The sequence below is a fragment of the Bufo bufo genome, chromosome 1, assembly GCF_905171765.1.
Source record: "Bufo bufo chromosome 1, aBufBuf1.1, whole genome shotgun sequence".
NCBI lineage: Eukaryota > Metazoa > Chordata > Amphibia > Anura > Bufonidae > Bufo > Bufo bufo.
Window position 1 is genome coordinate 778,514,796 of NC_053389.1, and position 21,860 is coordinate 778,536,655.

The 21,860-nt window shown below is 44.0% G+C and overlaps 1 protein-coding gene and 1 long non-coding RNA gene across 2 annotated transcripts in view; one reads left to right on the top strand and one right to left on the bottom strand.

Annotated features, from left to right (window-relative positions):
- The window catches only part of LOC120987235 (olfactory receptor 1009-like), a 61,013-nt gene extending 42,054 nt beyond the window's left edge, over positions 1-18,959 (bottom strand). The window contains exon 1 of the mRNA XM_040415826.1: positions 18,876-18,959. Within this exon, the coding sequence (XP_040271760.1) occupies positions 18,876-18,934 (59 nt within the window). The 5' untranslated portion in view covers positions 18,935-18,959. The remainder of the gene's footprint in view (positions 1-18,875) is intronic.
- On the top strand, positions 4,989-21,634 carry LOC120987236. The gene is made up of 3 exons (XR_005775964.1): positions 4,989-4,999; positions 12,734-12,737; positions 21,498-21,634. It is a non-coding gene; the product is annotated as an uncharacterized LOC120987236 (long non-coding RNA).
- The last annotated feature ends 226 nt before the right edge of the window (positions 21,635-21,860 follow it).

A 21,860-nucleotide genomic window follows, 5' to 3' on the forward strand; every position in this document is an offset into this window, starting at 1 on the left:
ACTGTATATGAGCTACCTAACTAATGTACCTAACACCATACACTGGAACCTACCAGCTACACTATTCACTAACTAACCTACACTGACTATCTACCACTAACTATCTGGATTATATATATGCGCTAACTACATAATGTCCCTAACACCCTACACTGGAACCTATAAGCTACACTATTCACTCAGTAACCTACACTATCTAACACTATCTGGATTATATATATGAGGTATCAGAAGTCATAGGAATTCAGCACAGAACAAAGATCACACTCCTCTCTCTCTCACAACTGCATGAAACAGCACAAAATGACTGTGGGGAGGTTCTCTTATATAGTAAGGGGTAGGCAACTTTCCAATTGGTTGCTAGGGAAGTTGCTAAGCTCTTGCAGCCTTCTCATTGGCCCAGAAGCTAGAAGCAGGGAGGGATCATGTGTACTGTGGAAAAACAAACAAACGAATATTCAAATTTACGAATATATAGCACTATATTTTAAATATTAGCAAATTCTCAAAGTGCCAATATTTGCAATTGAAATTCGCTATTCGAATATTCGTGCTCAACACTATAAAAAAAATAGCTATCGAACAGTCCAACCTCACTGAAGAGTGGTTTAAAATAGAGGTCATACCTTTTTTGATTCCAGACAGTACAAAATGTGTGGCTGAAGAATGGAAGAAAATGTCCAAGTGTCACATTATTCTGTAAGATAACAAGCCAATGGTAGACATTTAGTATGTCCCTAATTTCACTATTACAATGAAACAACTGATATATACTTTGTAAGAAGAACTTAAAAGATATGTTAGGATACGACCACACAGTCAAGTTTCCCAATGCATTTTTTAAAGCCAAAATCAGAAGTGGATCATTGAAGGTGAGAAAGTATAAAAGGACATACATGACTTCTCTTTTTCGGATTGACCCCTGGTACTACATTAGGAAATGTGACATTGTGGCCTTATCTTTAGGTGAGCCTTAGAAAATGATCACTGTGGATTTTTCACATGAATTCCATATGCCAAAATCCATGTGTAATCCACAAGTATTCAGAAGCCAACAGTTTTTTTTTTTCCACCACAGATTTAAAATCCATGGTTTAGGAAACAACGAAGAGACATGTTATTTCTTGAAATGCAATCTCTGTGAAATCCACATGAAAAACTTGGCTAGCTGGAGGACCTTCAAGGGGGCTAACGCACTTGCAGGTCCATGGCATGACAAACTGCAAATCCACCTCAGAAATATGTGTATGAAGTTCAACATTGGATTCCAGATATACATCAAGTTTTAGGTCATAGAATGAGTTTGAGGATGCAGGTGAGACTGTTCACTTTGCAATTCAGGATATTTCCCAGGACATACTGTAGTCTTAATGCATCAATAGGCCCCTATGCACCAAGTGTATGACACAATAGGGTCAATGGGTGAAGTATGCCACTGTATACCTGTATACCGTATCTCACAGTCTTCTGTCAGAGGTACATGTTGAGGAATAGAAGATAAAGAGGTCTAGATGGCCTGTCTCTTTCTGTATGTTCTTCAGGACTTGACATTGACTCCATAAAAAAGTTAACAAATTATATTTTTGTTCTAAAAGTGACTTTCGAGTTACATTAATGGGTAATATTAAATAAATTGAAGATCATTAAAGAAGAAATTAAATTTTATGTCCATTAAATGCTCACCATGTTTTTCATCATATATTGTATGTGTCCTTCCCGTTCAGTTTATTTCCTTCTATAATGTGTTTCAGACAATACGGCTCGGCTATATAATCAATCTTAAATATTGTCTTGGGAAATTACTAGTGCTCTAGGAATTAATTAATCCCTTTGAGTAGTGAATAAAGAAAATTATAATTTGAGATGAGCAAATCGAAGTTGACGAAGTGGAATTCAATCCAAATTTCAGGAAAAATTTGATTCGTACCGAATCCAAATTTCCTCACACTTTGTGGTAACGAATCACATTTTTTCCTAAAATGGTTACTGCATCTGTGAGGACATGGAGCAAGGAACTCTGGGAAGACGAGAGCACCCATAATGCCATGCATGCAGCCAATCAGCAGCCAGCCAGTCCTGCGATGTCACAGACCTATTAGTAGCCTCAGCCATCTTGGATTCTTCCATTTTCCAGTGTACTTAGTGCAGGGAGAGACGTCAGCAGGTGCTAGGGACAGTGCTAGGAAAAACTTCATTGTACTAAAAAAACGATTTACAAGTGCAGGGAAATATTATTCAAGGTGTAGGTAAAGGATAGGGAGGAATCATTCCACAGCATTTATGTTGAACAGGGTTGAGTAGGGGAGGTTACAGCCTGGGTAATAGCTATTACACCTTGCTGCACTGACTAGGGACCCAATTTGCATTATACTGCTCTGTAATTCCAGCAAACCGTTCTTGTTATTGGGGTGCAAGTGTTGTTTTATACAGCCATTAACAGGGTTTATTACAAGGAAATATTTCTACATCTTATTTTATCTTATCTTATGCCCTTGTGCGGTGCACTTATATGTTCTAACTAGTGTTGAGCGCGAATATTCGAATATCGTTTTTTTTCGCGAATATCGGCACTTCGCTAATTCGCGAATATTTCGAATATAGTGATATAAATTTAGATATTTCAAATTTTTATTTTTTTATTTTATTTTATTTTTTTAATTGTTATATTTTTTTCTTTCCCACTTCCCTAAAGTTGTTCTTACCTGTCCTTTGGATTCCTGGCTTCCTGGCTGCTACAGTCAGTGCCCGTTGCCGCTTCTGCCGACTTCCGTGCTCATGGGAACGTCTCCATATACTAGAATGTACGGATTTGAGAATTACGTTGAAATCGCAATTCAATTATTTCAAGTTATAATAATCGAATTTCGATTTTAACTTAGCACTGCTATATTCCATATTCGTTAATAGTGATGAGCGGCAGGTGCCATATTCGATTTCGACGAAATTCGCGAATATTCAATAGAATATTCATTTTATATTAGTCGAAATCGAATATTCGTCATTATTCTTGTTATCGCGATTAATATGCGATTTAAATAATCGTGTATTGCGATTTTAACTTAAATGCTACTCTCCTATTGAAATAGCAATGCAATTAATTCAAGTTATAATAATCGAATTTTGATTTTAACTTAGCACTGCTATATTCCATATTCGTTAATTCTAGCCTAATATGGAATATAGCAGTGCTAAGTTAAAATCGAAATTCGATTATTATAACTTGAATTAATCGAATTGCGATTTCAACTTGGACCTGGTTTACTATGGTTGGCTTGGTAGAATTGGCTAATATGACGAATGTATTCGTCATATTCCACAAAACTAATATAACGAATGTATTCGTCATATTCCACAAAACGAAGATAACAAAGTATTCTGCATCTTCGTTTTAGCTACCTATTCATCAACTTCGCTATTTCTAGCAATCATATAGGAAAGTTTACTATAGAGACAGCTAAGTTTAATTCGCTATGCGATTATATGACTGCTTTTTAAAAAAAATAAATAGAATAATTATAATACCTGATAATTATTATAATTATTCTATTTATAAAAAAAGCTAAGTAATATAATCGCGTAGCGAATTAAACTTAGCTGTCTCTATAGTAAAGATATACATTATACAATATACATATATATAGATATATAGACAATATACATATATAAAGATATACAATATACATTCGTCATATTAGCTAATTCTACCAAGCCAACCATAGTAAACCAGGTCCAAGTTGAAATCGCAATTCGATTAATTCAAGTTATAATAATCGAATTTCGATTTTAACTTAGCACTGCTATATTCCATATTAGGCTAGAATTAACGAATATGGAATATAGCAGTGCTAAGTTAAAATCGAAATTCGATTATTATAACTTGAATTAATCACATTGCTATTTCAATAGGAGAGTAGCATTTAAGTTAAAATCGCATATTAATCGCGATAACAAGAATAATGACGAATATTCGATTTCGACGAATATAAAACGAATATTCTATCGAATATTCGCGAATTTCGTCGAAATCGAATATGGCACCTGCCGCTCATCACTAGTTCTAAAGCATTTTTTGGCTTGTATTAGTGGGGGGGAAAGGGCTTATTAGCCGTTGTGTGGTGAAGTGCGAAAATTACAGCCCTTCTTGTCGTGAATTAGTGGCAAAAGTGGCAGTTATATGTTCTAAAGTCCATATTATCATGCATTAGTGGCAAAAGTAAAATATATTTGCTGTTTAGCGGGGAAGTTATATGTTCTAAAGCCGTTTTTTCCATGTATTAGTGGCTAAAGTAAAATATATTTGCCGCTCAGCGGTGCAGTTATATGATCTAAAGACCTTTTTGTAATGTATTAGTGGCAAAAGAAAAATATATTTGCCATTCAGCGGTGCAGCTATATGTTCTAAAGCCCCTTGTGTTGTGTATTAGTGGCACTGATTATTTTGCCCTTCCTCTGATCTGTCAGAACAATAACCCCCAAAAAACGGATCCTGTCTGTTGAGCATCCGCCTTCACTCGGTCATCATTTGGTCAGACCATATAGGCCTTACAGCTACTACACAGACAGGATCCATTCAGCGGTTCAGTCATATGTTCTAAAGACTTTTTTGTCGTGTAATAGTGGCAAAATAAAAATATTTTTGCTATTCAGCGGTGCAATTATATGTTCTAAAGCCCTTTTTGTCGTGTATTAGTGGCAAAAGAAAAATATATTTGATGTTCAGCTGTGCTGTTATATGTTCTAAAGCTTTTTGTGGAGTGTATAAGTGGAAAAAAATTAGGGCCTATTTGCAGTTCACCGGTGCATTTATATGTTCTAAAGATCTTTTTGTCATGTAATAGTGGCAAAATAAAAATATATTTGCCGTTCAGCGGTGTAGTCATATGTTCTAAAGCCCTTTTTGTCGTGTATTAGTGGCAGAAGTAAAATATATTTGCCATTCAGTGGTGTAGTTATATGTTCTAAAGTCCTTTTTGTTGTGTATTAGTGGCATTAGTGAATAGTCGTCAGCTGATTTCACATAGATGTATACATAACCGGTTCTATTAAACGCTTATACAATTAGAGCCCCCCGACAGAGTGGAGAGGGTGTCAGCAGTAAGTTTCTGTTGACGTCACTGATTATTTTGCCCTTCCTCTGATCTGTCAGAACAATAACCCTCAAAAAACAGATCCTGTCTGTTGAGCATCCACCTTCACTCGGTCAGCATTTGGTCAGTAATCCATCAGTATTGCTAATGCCAAAAAAAAAACAGGAGTGGATCCAAAACAGAGATGACACGTGAATGGAATATTTGCATGTCTTCTGTGTTTTGTACCCACTCCTGCTTTTGGCTACCAAATCACAAGCCAATTTTGATGTGACCATATAGGCCTTACAGCTACTACACAGACAGGATCCATTGTGCGTCTTTTTCCTTCCTTCCGACAGATCAGAAGAAGGGTCAAATAAATGATAATGTCAGCCAGGCCGAAAAGCAAAAAATAGTGGAGCAGTTATGAAATGGGGAGGGTGGGAACAGCATGAGAAGTCCACAGAGTGGCCCTATGACATAGTGGTGAGGTGGAAGCAGCATATGTAGACCATAGAGTGGCCTAATGACAGAGTCTGGAGGTGGCGGCAGCACAACAGGAGGAGGCCACAGAGTGACAAAATGACAGAGTGTGGAGGTGGCGGCAGCATCTGGAGGCCACATAGTGGCATAATGACAGTGTGGAGGTGGCAGTAGCAGCATCAGGAGACCACATAGCGGCAAGGTAACATAGTGTGGAGGTGACAGCAGAATCAGGAGACCACAGAGTAGCAAGGTGACATAGTATGGAGGTGGTAGCAGCATCAGGAGACCACAGAGTGATCCAGTGACATAGTAAGGAGGTGGCAGCAGCATCACCAGACCACAAAGTGACCCAGTGACAGAGTGGGGATGTGGGTGGCAATACGAGTACCAGCTGAAGATGGTGGGTGAAAGAAAGAGCATTTGGCATCAGATGTGTGGCATCAGGCAGGTAGCCAGACGAAACCAGTCTCTATTGTCAAAGTGTTGGTGTGGCACAATGGATGATCTAGTCTGATGCATCAGGCATTGGTGGGTGGAAATCTTGGCTGATCCACACCTGATTCATCTTGACAAAGGTCAGTCTCTCCACATTTTGGGTGGACAGGCGAGTTCTTCTTGGGGTAACTATGGCCCCCGCCGAACTAAACCCCCTCTCTGATGCCACTTTACTGGCCAGGCAGGACAGCTTTTCCAGGGCAAACTTTGCTAATATTGCGGCCACAAATCCAGTATGGCTGCCCAGTAGTCCAGCAGATCTTTAATGTGGGGTGGCAGGGTACTGTCCAAGTATGCCACCACCTGCTGGTTCAGGTTCTGCTCCAGGTTTACCTGCTGCTGCTGGTTAGTAGTTTCTTCACTAGGCGGGTTAAGAAAGCTGCTCATCAGCAACTCTAGACTCAAGTTGCTGCTTATGGAGATGGAATTGCTCCTCCCCCCCCCCCCCCCCGCCACAACAGCCATGGCAGAGGAATGTCAGCACAGTGGTCCCCCCGGTAAGACCTGCAAGAGAACGGACGATGACGCACATAGGATGTCTCTGTAGTAGTAGTTTAGTTTGTCCTCTCTCTCAGTGGGTGTAAAAAAAGGCTCCCATTTTGGACCAGAAGCGAGGGTTTAACAAGGTGGAGAGCCAGAAGTCGTCCCTCTGCCAAATGGTAACAATTCGCCTGTCACTACGCAAGCAAGTGAGCATGCATCGGGCCATTTGTGAAAGTGACTTGGAGCGACTCCCTGCCTCCATCTCCACTGCATATTGCCACTGTGTGTCTGGGTCCTCTGCCTCGTCTTCCTCATCACCCTGTAGCTCCTCTGGCTGCTGCTCCTCTCCTGTCACATGTGTGTAAAAACCTCCTATTTCGCTAAACATTGCTTGTGCGCCAATGTCCTCCTCCTCCTCCAGTTCAGCCCCCACATAGCTCGTGTGGCCGTTAGATCTAGGCGCCACGTCTACAGTCCCCTGACTAGCCAGATTTACCAGCATCTGTTCCAGGACATGAAGCAGTGGAATGACGTTGTTCATTCCGTATTCCTGGCGACTGAAAAATAATGTGGCCTCCTCAAAAGGCCTGAGCAAATGGCAGAAGTCACACATGAGAGCTGCCACTGGCTGACATCGAAGTTACACAAGGGAGTACTTCTGTCCACTTGGATCATCAAGAAATCGTTTATGGCCTTTCTCTGTTCGTGTAGTTGGTCCAACATATGGAGGGCGGAATTCCACTGGGTGGAAATGTCGTATATCAGCCTATGTTGGTGGATGCCGTTCTGCCGCTGCAGCTCAATTAAGTTGTGCTTTGCGGTGTTTGAGTGGCTGAAGTGCATGCAAAGTTTCCTGGCCATTTTTAGGATGTCTTGCAGATGGGTGGAAAACTTTAGGAACCGCTTGACAACCAGATTGAACATGTGTGCCTTGCAGAGCGCAGGGCTCATCCCTCCTTGACGCAGTGCCGACACCATGGTCTTAGCATTGTCGGTCACCATGGTTTTGATTTTGAGTTGTCGCGGAGAAAGCCAGGATTCGATTTCTTGATAAAGGACACAAAGCAATTCCTTCCCTGTGTGACTCCATTCGCCCAGGCAAACGAGGAGTAGAACAGCGTGACACCGCCGTGCCCTGCACATGTGGTATGCTGGAGGGACACTGTGAATTTACACTGCAGTGGAGGCTGAGGACACAGTGGAGGATGAAGAGGCAGAGGCGGACATTGTCGCAGGACTAATGACGTGACAACGTGGAGACGGAAGCGGCGTCACCTGCCCAAGATGCTGGTGTGGCTGTGCAGGAACCACATTCACCCAGTGGGCTGTAAAGGACATGTATTGTCGCTGACAGTAGTTACAGCTCCACACATCGGCGCTGCCGTGCACTTTGTCAGACACCGACAGGCTCAAGGACTGGCCCACCTTCTGTTCTACATGTGTGGGCAGGGCTGGTACTGCCTTCTTGGCAAAGAAATGACGGCTTGGAACTCTCCACCTCGGCTTGGCACAAGCAATCACTTCTCTGAAATGTGCAGAGTCTAGCACTTGGAAAGGGAGGGAAAGCAGCAGCAGCAATTTGGACGGGAGCACATTTAGCTTTTGCACCGTTGGATGAGTGCACGCATACTGTTGTCTCTTGGCAATCGCTTCGGTGATTGATTGCTGACGGAATGACTGACGAGTAGAGTTGAGAGGACACCTGGATGTTCGGGTTCGACAGGTTCGGCCGAACTTCAGAAAAAAGTTCGAGTTCGGGACCCGAACTTGACCCGAACCCCATTGAAGTCAATGGGGACCCAAACTTTTGAGCACTAAAATGGGTGTAAAAATGTCATGGAAAGGGTTAGAGGGCTGCAATATCGTCAAAATGTGGTTAAGAGCATGGCAAGTGCTCTGCAAACAAATGTGGATAGGGAAATGACTTAAAATAACATAAAATACGTAAAAATAAAAAATAATAATCTTGATCTAGGAGGACCAGGTCCATATGGAGTAGGAGGTTGAGGAGGCGGTGGATGGGGCGGTGTAGGTGGAAGTGGTGGTGGAGGAGGAGGAGGTAGCCTACACTGCTTTTTGGTTTAAAATTTATTTTTATTTTTTTAAATTAGGGTACACCTCAAAACATTGGGAAATATAACCCTCCAGTCATGCTAAACACACGTTCAGACAATACACCGGCTGCAGGGCAGGCCAGCACCTCCAATTCGTAAAGGGCGAGCTCAGGCCATGTGCCCAATTTGGAGACCCAGAAGTTGCAGGGGCTGACCCCTGTCAGTTAGTTTGTGTAGGCGCGTGCATACTTACTGCCCCACCATGTTGCACGTCCCCGTGATGTTCACAATCCAATTTGATATCTGCTCTATCAACTTTCGATGTTCTTTTATGCGCATACCATGGTGATTACGGGTGGCGGGGAATCAGGGTTCCAGGCCGGAGAGGGAGCGTGAGAAAAAGAGACCAAATTTAAGGGAAATAAATTTATTTAAAAAAATTGGGATCGAGAAGAAATGTGGGAAAAGCTATTGAGGCGCAAATGTCGGACAAATTACACAAGCTCAAATGTGGACCAAAAGAGTCAAGCGGAATTGTGGGAAAAGCTATTGAGGCACAAATGTTGTCCAAAAGAGTGTAGCGGAAATGTGGGACAAAGTATTGAAGCTTAAATGTGGTACAACTTGTTTAATTTTAAGCATTGAATCAAAGGAGGTGGCGCGCATCAATCAAAGAAGCATTTTAGAAATTTACTTATGCAGAGCAGGGGTTTATTCACGTCTAAAATTGTAAAATGTCAACCCAAGAATATAACAGAAAAATTACAGAAATTAATTAACCTGTCTACTTGGTAGAGCAGGGGACTATGACAGAAAACAATTGTTTATTGTCACCCGAAAATGTAAAATAAAAATTATTGAAATTTATTAAGCTGTCAACTAGGTAGAGGAGGGGTATTTTACACCCAAAAATTTGTGAATTTGACCATAAAATGTAACTGACAAATGTTTTTTTTTTTTTTTACCGGTCTACTAGGTATAGCAGTGGTACATCACACCCAGAAATTGGTGAATTTCACCATAAAATGTAACTGACAAATGTTATATTTTTTTTTAACGGTCTACTAGGTATAGCAGTGGTACATCACACCAAAAAATTGCTGAATTTCACCAAAAAATGTAACTGACAATTTTTTTTTTTTTGTTAACCGGCCTACTAGGTACAGCAGTGGTACTATACACCCAAAAATTGGTTAATTTCACCCGAAAATGTAATTGACAATTTTTTTTTTAAACGTCCTACTAGGTATAGCAGTGGTACATCACACCCAGAAATTGGTGAATTTCACCATAAAATGTAACAGACAATTTATTTTTATTGTTTAACCTGTCTACTAGTTATAGCAGTAGTACTTCACACCCAAAAATTTTAGAATTTCAATTGAAAATGTAACTGACAAATTTTTTTTTTTTGTTAGCCTACTAGGTATAGCAGTGGTACTATACACCCAAAAATTGTTTCATTTTACCAGAAAATGTTAATGACAATGTTTTTTTTTAACCGGCCTACTAGGTATAGCAGTGGTACTATAAACCCAAAAATTGGTGATTTTCACCCAGAAATGTTAATGACAATTATTTTTTTTTAACCGGCCTACTAGGTATAGCAGTGGTAATATACACCCAAAAATTGGTTAATTTCATTAGAAAATGTTAATGAAATTCTTTTTTTTTTTAACCAGCATACTAGGTATAGCAGTAGTACTATATACCCAAAAATTTGGTGAATTTCACCCGAAAATGTAAATGACAAAGTAGTGAAATGTTATAAAATAAAACACGTACAAAAATTTTTTTTTTGATTTATGAGGTGGAGTTCCATATGGAGTAGGAGTTTGAGGAGGCGGTGGACGTAGCGAAGTAGGTGGAACAGCGGTGAAAAAGGACGAGATAGCCAACACAAGTTTTTGGTTTTAATTTTAAGGTACACTCCAAATTAAGGTACACTCCAAAAGAGTGTGAAATATCCAAAATACAAACATGAGCAATTGCGCTGCAGTATAACAATGGCTGCTTAGTGCCGGTATACATGTCTATTCTGGACAAGTTACGGACAAGTCCTGAGGGATCTATGCCTGGTTCATTTTAATGAACGTGAGCTTGTCCACATTGGCTGTGGACAGGCGGCTGCGCTTGTCTGTGATGACGCCACCTGCCGTGCTAAACAACGTTCAGATAATACACTGGCTGCAGGGCAGGCCAGCACCTCCTAGGCGTAAAGGGCCTGCTCAGGCCATGTGCCCAATTTGGAGACCCATAAGTTGAAGGGGGCAGACCAGTCATTCAGTACGTGTAGGCGTGTTCACACATACTGCTCCACCATGTTGGTGAAATGCTGCCTCCTGCTAAGACGTTCCATATCAGCTGGTGGTGCTGGTTGTTGTGGCGTGCTGGCAAAGCTTTTCCACATTTCGGCCATGCTAACCCTGCCTTCTGAGGTGCTGGCGATGCTGTAGCTGAGTTGGTGACCTCGTCCTCTGCCTTCGCCTTGTGCTTCCACTGTGCCCCCGCTGTCAGGAAAGAATGCCACCAGCAGCGTGTCTACCAGCGTGCGCTTGTACTCGCGCATCTTACGATCACGCTCCAGTGACGGAATTAAGGACAGTACGTTGTCCTTGTAACGGGGATCCAGCAGCGTGGCCACCCAGTAATCAGCACAAGTTAGAATGTGGGCAACTCGGCGGTCGTTGCGGAGACACTGCAGCATGTAATCGCTCATGTGCGCCAGGCTGCCCAGAGGCAACGAAAAGCTGTCCTCTGTGGGAGGTGTATCGTCTGTGTCCTCTGTATCCCCCCATCCACGCACCAGTGATGGCCATGAACTGGTCTGGGTGCCACCCTGCTGTGAACATGGTTCCTCCTACTCCATCTCCTCCTCCTCATCCTCCACCTCCTCATCCTCCAGAACTGTGCCCTGGCTAGACAATTGTGTACCTTGGGTTTGTGGGTGCAGGAACCCACCCTCGGAGCCACTTGGGAATGACTGGCCGTAAACTCTACGAAATGATCCCTCTTCCTCCTCCTCCTCCTCCTCCTCCTGTGCCACATCCTCTTCCATCATCGCCAGGAGCATTTTTTCAAGGAGGCATAGAAGTGGAATAGTAACGCTGAGAACGGCGTTATCGGCACTGGACATGTTGGTGGAGTACTCGAAACAGCGCAACAAGGAACACAGGTCTCGCATGGAGGCCCAGTCATTGGTGGTGAAGTGGTGCTGTTTCGCCGAGCGACTCACCCATGCGTGCTGCAGCTGAAACTCCACTATCACCTGCTGCTGCTCGCACATTCTGGCCAGCATGTGCAAGGTGGAGTTCGACCTTGTGGGCACGTCGCATATGAGGCGGTGAGCGGGAAGGCCGAAGTTACGCTGTAGCGCTGACAATCGAGCAGCAGCAGGATGAGAACGCCGAAAGCGCGCACAGACGGGCCGCACTTTATGCAGCAGCTCTGACATATCGGGGTAATTTTTAAGCAATCTCTGCACCACCAAATTCAGCACATGCGCCAGGCAAGGGAAGTGCGTCAAACCAGCTAGTCCCAGAGCTGCTACGAGATTTCGCCCATTATCGCACACCATCAGGCCGGGTTTGAGGCTGACTGGCACAAATCACTCATCGGTCTGTTGTACAAGGCCCGTCCACAGCTCCTGCTCGGTGTGGAGTTTCTCCCCCAAACAGATAAGTTTTAAAACTGCCTGCTGTCGTTTACTCCTGGCTGTGCTGAAGTTGGTGGTGAAGGTGTTACGCTGACCGGATGAGGAGCTGGTAGAGGATGAGGAAGCAGAGTAGGAGGAGGAAGAAACAGGAGGCAAACTGAAGCGCCCTGCAATCCTCGGTGGTGGAAGGACATGCGCCAAACTGCTATCCGCCTCAGATCCAGCCGCCACTGCATTTACCCAATGTGCTGTTATGGAGATATAACGGCCCTGACCGTGCTTATTGGTCCACGTATCCGTAGTCAGGTGCACCTTGCAACAGATGGCGTTGCGCAGTGCACACCTGATTTTATCCCCTACTTGGTGTGCAGGGAAGGGATGGCAAGCCTTGAAAAGTTCACGGCTGTCCCACGACTTACTGTGGGACAGCCACCGCCATAAGGCCTTTAAAACTATCCGTCTCCACAAGACGGAATGACAGCATTTCAAAGGCCAGTAATTTAGAAATGCTGGCATTCAGGGATAGGGATCGTGGGTGGGTAGGGGAGTACTTCCTCTTCCTCTCCAGAGTTTTGGTGATTGAGAGCTGAACGCTTCCGTTGGACATTGTGGACATGCTTGGTGACCCAGGTGTTGGTGTTGCTGGCAGATCCTCTTTTTGCGGGGTGGCAGGTGGCACTGTCACTCCAGAGGTGGATGAAAAGGCAGCGACTGCAGCAGAAGAGGAAGCAGGAGGAGCCAGAGACCTTTCTTGGTTTTTGAGGTGTCTACTCCACTGCAGCTCGTGGTTTGCACTTAAATGACTGGTCATGCAGCTTGTGCTCAGGTTGAGAATGTTTATGCCTCGCTTCAGGCTCTAATTGCGCAGCGTGCACACCACTCCTGTCTTATCGTTAGCACATTGTCTGAAGAACTGCAACGCCAGTGAGCGCCTTGGAGCTGGCTTTGGTGTGCTCGGTCCCTTGCTGCGGTGGGCAGTAGGAGGCATACTGTCTAGAGGATGGCCATTCCGCTTTTGCACCCTACTCCCTCTTCTGCTGTGCTGGTGGCTCTGTGCGACCATTGCCTCTTCCTCCGAACTACATAGGTCATTTGCCTGACCTTGATTCCATGTGGGGTAGAGGACTTCATCATCCTCCACATCATCTTTCACCCAGTCTTCACCCCTGCCTTCCTTGTCGGTCTGCACACTTTCGAAAGCCCCAGCAGTTGGCACCTGTGTTTCGTCATCATCCGAGACGTGCTGCGATGGTCCTCCCATGTACTCATCTTGAAAGATAAGTGGTTGGGCATCGGTGCACTCAATCTCTTCCACTTATGGGGCAGTGCTAGGTGGATGGCCCTGGGAAACCCTTCTAACAAAGTCATCAAAAAGCAGAAGAGACTGCTGCATGACTTGGGGCTCAGACTGCTTGGCTGATTTGCAAAGGGGTGAGGTGAAAGACTGATGGACATCGGCTGCAGGTGCCAACTGGGTGGGAGACAATGTGAAGGGACTGGATCCACTGTCAGCAACCCAATCTACTATCGCCTGTACTTGTTCAGGCCTCACCATTCGTAGAGGAGCATTAGGCCCGACCAAATACCGCTGCAGGTTTGGTCGCCTACTCGCACCAGGGGAAGGGGTTTCACTTGTGCGTGTAGCTGACACAGATCGACCACGTCCTCTCCCTGCAACAGGAGCTCCACCAGCAGCACCACGACCTCAGCCACGTCCCTTATTTGACGCTCTCCTCATATTTTTCGAATTTAGGATCTTGCCCTAAATGGGTGTTTAATTAATAGTAGATTAGAATGACAGTATGTAAAGGGTGTATCTCACACGGCCTTAACCAGAGTAGGCCTCAATTAAAGATTTTTTTGCCCAAAATGGCTGTATTTCAAATGCCTGAATCAAACCTCTGTATGTAAAGGGTGTATCTCACACGGCCTGAACCAATATAGGCCTGAATTCAATATTGGTGCACCAAATGGCTGTATTTGTAGGCCTGAATTAAAAAGATTTCTTTCTCCAAAATGGTTGTATTTCAAATGCATGAATAAAACCCCTATATGTAGAGGGTGCATCTCACACGGTCTGAATCAGTATAGGCCTAAATGAAATATTTCTTTGCCCAAAATGGCTGCATTTTAACTGCCTGAATCAAAACCCCTGTATGTAGAGGGTGTATCTCACACGGCCTGAACCAATGTAGGCCTGAATTCAATATTGGTGCACCAAATGGCTGTATTTGTAGGCCTGAATTAAAAAGATTTCTTTCTCCAAAATGGTTGTATTTCAAATGCATGAATAAAACCCCTATATGTAGAGGGTGCATCTCACACGGTCAGAACCAGTGTAGGCCTGAATTCAATATTTCTTTGCACAAAATGGCTGTATTTCAAATGCCTGAATCCAACCCCTGTATGTAGAGGGTGTATCTCACACGGTCTGAACCAGTGTAGGCCTGAATTCAATATTTCTTTGCCCAAAATGGCTGTATTTCAAATGGCCGTATTTCAGAAAATGATGGGTGTATTTCTAGCTTAAATTGCGCACTGACTAATCCAGATGTTGTAGATTGCCAAAAAAAGTCTTTTTTTGGTAACAGAATATGAAAGCTGTATATATTAAACTTGAATTTAACGCTTGCAGATCCGGAAAATACAGGTTTTTGTCAAATGTTGCAGATGTTGTAGTTTGCCCAAAAAATGGTGATTTGCAATGTCCCAAAAGCTCAGATGCAGTACTGGTGCACTGAGCTTGCATAAAATGGCCGCCGCCCACCTAACTAACAGAATAATAAAAGTTTGTTTTTTTTGGTCAATGAGCTCAGGGCAGGGTAAAACGATTGTGCCCTGCACCCACACAACTATTTCTCTGTAGATCGCCGAGTTAGATTCTCTCCTATTCTCTCCCTGAAATCACAAGTCCAGCAACATCCTCTCCCTACACTTGTAACAGCAGAGTGACGTGCAGCGCTATGTGACTTAAGCTTATATTAAGCCTGGGTCACATGCTGCTTTGGCCAATCACAGCCATGCCATTAGTAGGCATGGCTGTGATGGCTTCTAAGGTCAGACAGTTAACCGCTTGTTGATTGGCTGCTCTGCAGCTTTTCAAAAAGCGCCAAGAAAGCGCCGAACACCGAACCCCAACCCGAACTTTTACTAAAATGTTCGGGTTCGGTTCCGGGGTCCAAAAATCCTAAAGTTCGGTACGAACCCGAACTTTACAGTTCGGGTTCGCACAACCCTACTGACGATGAGTAGGAGGAGGAGGAGCAGGAGCATCTCGACCAGTAGATGATGGGAAGGACAGACGGCTCCCTTCGGCTGAGGTGGTGGAGCATTGACTGCCTGAAACTATGTGCGTGCCATTGGGTAAAGCAGCGGTTGCTGCGGCAGGTTGGACCACCACATTGGAGCCACGGTTCTCCCAGGCTACTTTATGGTGACGCTGCATATGTTGATGCAGGGCCGTGGTGCCAACATTGGCACCCTGGCCATGCTTCACCTTCTGCCCACAGATTCTACATATGGCCATGTTTATCTCCTTCGGCGGCCTAACAAAAAACTGCCACACCGCCTAGTAGGTGATTTTACCGCCAACACTATGCACTGACTGACTGCTACCGCCGCTGCTTCTGTGAACCTACTTTCCAGGCAGGTATGCTCCTGCAAAGTGGGTGGTCTACCCCGGGCACATTTGGCTTCCGACCTCCCACTGCTGTCACCCTGCTGACTCCCGGCCAAGCTATCGACTTGCTTGCTCCGCCGCTGCCTCACAGGTAAGCTACCACCCTCTTCTCCTGATGATCATGAAGCCCCTAATTCACCCGGCTCCCAAGTGCGATCAGCTACATGATCATCGTCAAGCACTGTCTGCATGTCAATTATGTCCTCCTCAACTGTATCTGAGTCAGGAGCCTCACCACTCGCAACACCAGCTCCAACGCCACTCTCCTCATCATTACTTGCCCACCTAGTGGAGAAAGTGGCGGACGTCTCCTCCACATCTTGGCTGGCCAAAAGCTGCTGACTGTCCTCTAGTAGCTCGTCCTTGCTGTATAGTGGGGCTGAGCCCACAACAAATAATACTTCTCTGGCTTAGGGAACAGGAAAGGACAGAGGCAGGTTGAGGACAGGTGAGGGCACAGGGCCTGCTCCCGGGCCATGCCAACTATGGGTTGTGTCTAACAAACCAACCGACTCTTGGCTGGGGGTGTCTGATGTCACTTGGGACGAAGTGGATGACCGAGTCAACCATTTAAGAACTGCTGGGTTGCTGTTCAAGACATGACCGCTAGATGACACCGGGGCTCAGGCCTCTTGCTGCGACTCCTGCTGCCATACACCCTTACTCTGCTGGAACCTGTTCCTGCACCAGAAACATTTAGGCCTCTGCCAGTCCCCTGTGCAGTGCCTGGCACTTCTCTGTCTGGCATACTGTTAAATCAAATAAATAAATAAATAAATAAAGGAAATTAAAACACCCCAAAAAAGTCTGTAATTTTCTCACTTCACCACACAACGGCTAATAAGCCCTTTTTTTCACTAATACACGCCAAAAAGGGCTGTAATTTTTTCACTTTACCACACAACGGCAAATACTTTTTTTGTGCCACTAATACACGCAAAAAAGTCCTTTAGAACATATAACTGCATCGCTCAACAACAGCAAATATAGTTTTGTTTTGCCACAAATACATGACAAAAAGGACTGTGGAACATATAAATGCACCGCTGAACGGCAAATAGGCCCTTATTTTTTTCCACTTATACAGTACACTCCACAAAAGGCTTTAGAACATATAACTGCACCACTGAACAGCAAATATAATTTTAATTTTTCCACTTATACACTCCACAAAAGGCTTTAGAACACATAACTGCGCAGCGGAACAGCAAATAGGCCCTTATTTTTTTCCACTTATACTCTTTACAAAAGGCTTTAGAACACATAACTGCACTGCTGAACGGCAAATATATTTTTCCTTTTTCCTCATATACACTCCACAGAGTTCCTTGCTCCATTTCCTCTCACGTACAGCAGCCATTTTAGGAAAAAATGCGATTCGTTACCATGAAGCGTGAGAAAATTCGGATTCGGTGCAAATCAAACTTTTCCTGAAATTTGGATCGACTTCCACTTCGTCAATTTTGATTTGCTAATCTCTAGTGCTGATACTGTCAGCACTAAAGTCACTTGTCAGTAGCAGTGTCTTAAGTGTTTTTGTAGAAAGGGAATGATATGTTATGGTGTCTCTCTGCCTTTAATTTACTGAAAATAGACTTGCAAACTGTTCCGTACTTTAAGTGACTGTGTACATTTAGGCCCAAAAATGTTCTAAATTATAGACCTAGAGGCAGAATATGGGTAGTAACAGAACCAGCTATCTGGCCAGAAGTAGAAGTAGTAATAGTAGTAGTAGACCGCAGTTGTCTCTGGCTTTGGAAAGGTTCATCATTATTATTGAGGAGAAAGAGAATGATATTATGGATTGTATGGCTTACTCCTCCTCTGACACGTAGCACGATGATGTAGAAGTGACTTCTGGCTGACACGTCTGACAAGTGCCATGGAGCAAGGAGTCACAGCATTCCTCCTTGCAGCCCCAGAGAAGTCTTTCAGTGCAGTCCTCTCTGTTTTATATGCAACTTTTTTTTAGAAGTGGCAAGAAAACCAAAATCCCATCATGCCCTATGGCAAATAGTCAAGACAGTGTCCCTGTTGATGGCTTGTTTGAGAGCAGTCACTGTTTGGGTTGCCCTGAGGAGGAGCTTCAGCAGGAGGCTGGGGTTCCCATGCAGAGCTGTGTTGGGGGTGGTACTAGTGGTACCTGTTGCCATGGCATTGTCGGTGGGGGCAGCGACAATGGCAGTCGAAGCAAATGCAGAACAGAGAAGGGGGACAATGAGAGCCTACCATGTTATCTCCCATTCTGACAAAAGCATCGGGGAGGACGATTGTGTATAGGACCTGGGAGATTGGGGTGCTGAGGAGGAGGCAACTTTAGAGAAGGAGGGCGGTGGTGGCAGCAGCAGCAGCAATAAACAGTAGAGGCGACAGGGGTGGGATTCAAATTTTTAACAACAGGTTCCCTATTCAACGGTGGACATGCAGCATCACGACACATATTTACATATACATACACCATATATATGCAAGACACATACACATAAATTCATCATAAACATGGTACACATACATAAATACACCATATATACACAACACGCACCACCCAACTTTTAAAATAAAAACAAGGAGCTAAACTATCAGCGGTGTGCAAAGTGCTCTGCAACAAGTTTTAAAAAAAATGCTAGGCCACACCTCTAACTTCACCCAATGTTTATCTGTACATGTCCCAACCCTGCCTAGTCTCCATTGTGCCCCCCACACAGTAGTTATGCCAGATCCAGGTCGGTTGGGAGGTATGCATACAAAGAGTCTATACTCACATAAATACACATATACAATATACACCCATATATGATATACCATTATATAAATTACACAGAGGCTACACTTACAGAAGATATACCTACACCATATACATTGTATACACATTTCTTACCTAGCACTAAAGACATACTTGCATACACATTATATTCAGTGCTATCAAACATACAGGAGAATACAGCGCCACATACCTCTTACATCCAATGACGTCTTCTTTGATGTACTGTACGTAGACCTTCTGTTTCCTCATCTTCTTCTTTCAGACCAGTTCGCCATGATGATTTTTCACCCATCTTGTTTCTGCATTTTGACAAAAAGACATCTTAGGTCCTACTTTTCCATCATCCTCTTCAACACCTCATCCTACCACCTCCAATATTGTACCCACTGTGCACCCCAATACTATATTGTAGAAACAGTCCCACTGAAAATACTAGTACCACACAGATAATGCCCTTCAATAATTATGGGCACACACTGTTCTAAAATAACTGCGCCCAGCAGATAGCGTCTCTGACAATAATAGTCTAACTATAATGTCCATAAATCATATGAAACTAGCAATGCTGGCTAATCCCTCAGGCTGATGTTAAAAAACGGAGACTTCAGCCAATGTATTCTTGTCAGAAACACAACGCAGCCCTTTTGCACTACGGTCAAGGTATCTCAGTGTGGCATGGGTCCTACCACTAGTGATCGACGAACATCGGCCGGGACGGTTCGCTAAAGCGATCAAATGTTCGCAAACCGCAAGTTTGCGGCGGGCCCCATTCACTTTAATGGCAGGCAAACCTGAAAAACCTTCAGCTCATATTTGCAGCCACCAAATAATTACAAGAAGTGCCCAAATCGTCCCACAACATGGACAGTGACATACCAGATGTATTATTCGAATTTGCGATCTCCATTCATAATTTTTTTTCAATGCGAAATATCGCCAATGTAATTTTCGCCTATGCGCATAATAGGCACGGCCTACTACAGCAACTGGGTTTCTACCAGACCGAAGTTGGATGCAATCAGAAAAGTTGGTTGGCAGCAATTTTCGTGACTTTGATGAAGAATTTTGGATCACTGTAAATAATTTGACATTAAAGCAGTGTATTTGATTACATTTCACATGCATGTTATAACAATCGCTGTATATGCAGATCAAGTGTTTCAAAAAAGTGCCATTGCGAAAATCTCTAATGATGCGATTTATTTTTTCTCGGTACACACAACTTCATTTTTATAAGGTCTCATGAGATATTAGTGATTGGTGCACTAAGTATTGTTGTGAGAACTTGCCACTCCAGTACAGGCCCCAAAAATTTGCCAATAGACATTCACCTGACAGCAAAGAATTTGGGATTCTGTGGCTGGAGGTACATTAGGCGGTCACAGGATAAATATGTAACTGTCGGCCAGTACAGGCCCCAAAAATTAGCCAATAGGCATTCACCTGACAGCACACAACTTTGGATTCTGTGGCTGGAGGTACATTAGGCGGTCACAGGATAAAAATGTAACTGTCGGCCAGTACAGGCCTAAAAAATTAGACATTCAACGGACATAAAAGGTCTTTTATGCCGCTGTATTTACCTAAGACAGGGACCATGATTTGTTCTGGGTGGTGGCGGATATTTGTGGTCTGTCATGAGGAATTTCAATCAAAAATGGTCGACTCGTCACATGTGTTGAATTCCTCCGAGATCCATGCCTCATTCATTTTTATGAAAGAAAAAGGAAAAAGTCTGGTACCGTGTTAGCCAATAGAAAACTAATTTAGTGCTCTCATTAAGAGAAACAAAATAAGTATTGCAGGTTTGATACATTTAATGGCTAACAAAAATAAACTCATTCCTTTTTAGAAATGTGAGGTAGTCCACACTGTCGTGAGCTAGGCGAGTGCGCTTATCAATCACAATCCCTCCTGCTGCGCTGAACGTCCTTTCCGACAGGACACTGGATGAGGGGCAAGCCAACATGTTCCATGGCAAATTGCGCCAGCTCTGGCCACAGGTCAAGCCTGTACACCCAGTAGTCCAGGGGTTCATCACTTTTCAGAGCGTCTACATCGGCCGTTAACCCGATGTAGTGAAACACCTGTCGGTCTAGGCGTTCCCTGAGGCTGGATCCGGAGGACAGCTGTCGATGGATTGGCTGCAAGAATGATCTCATACCCGAAGTGACCAAACCCATCTTCAAACCGCCCTCTTCTTCCATGCGCTGTTGGATTGGTACCCGCAACTGTTTCTCTGTGAGTGGAAATTCCTCTACCAGCACGCGCAAAAGCAGAACGCAGCATTTCTCGAAGCAAGACCTTGAAGTGCTGCATTCTGACAGCCCTTTGTGATGGTGGTAACATTTCCGCCATTTTGTGTTTGTACCGGGGGCCTAAGTACGTTGCCACCCAGTACTGGTCCTTGCCCATCATCCTTTTTATATGGGGGGTCCCTCTTCAAACACTGGAGCATGAAGGCCCCCATTTGCACTAAACTGGAGTTGCCTGGCTCCTGCTCATCATCCTGGATAATGTCGTCCTCATTCTCCTCCCCCATCGACGGACAACACCAGGGATCCTAGAAATGTTTAAAGCATGCTCTTCTTGCTCCTCCTCCGCCCAGGCACCATCCTTCTCTGACTCCTCTTCAGACTCTTGTTGTTGACTTGTCTCAAATGGAGTAGCCCCCCCTGGGAATTCATCCAGCATTGCGACTTCCTCATCTTTCTGCTCTCCTGCTCCTCGACAAATCGATCAATGACACGACGCAATGCACACTCCAGAAAGAAGGCGTAAGGTATGATGTCACTGATGGCGCCTGTTACAGTTGTTACAGTTACACTCTGGCTGATACTTTGTTGCAACCATGTATTTCGGTTATTTATGACATGAAAGCCGGGTCATTTGGTACTTGCCCGATTTGAACAGTGATACCCCAGATTGCTATGCCATGGAGCCCATTCGGATAACGAAAGACTATGTGAAAGTAAAGACTTTGGCTCCATGGCGATTCTACTGTATTTGTGTAGTCTGAGTGCCATATACCTAATAATATGCACTCAGACCGGAGCTATCTGGGGATGTGTTACATGTCTATGTTTACTGTAATGGTTGTGACATTGTATGTTGGAGTAGTGATTTCTGTCCTATTCTCTCCACGTGTGTTTTGGCAATCTCCCTTTGTCCTGAG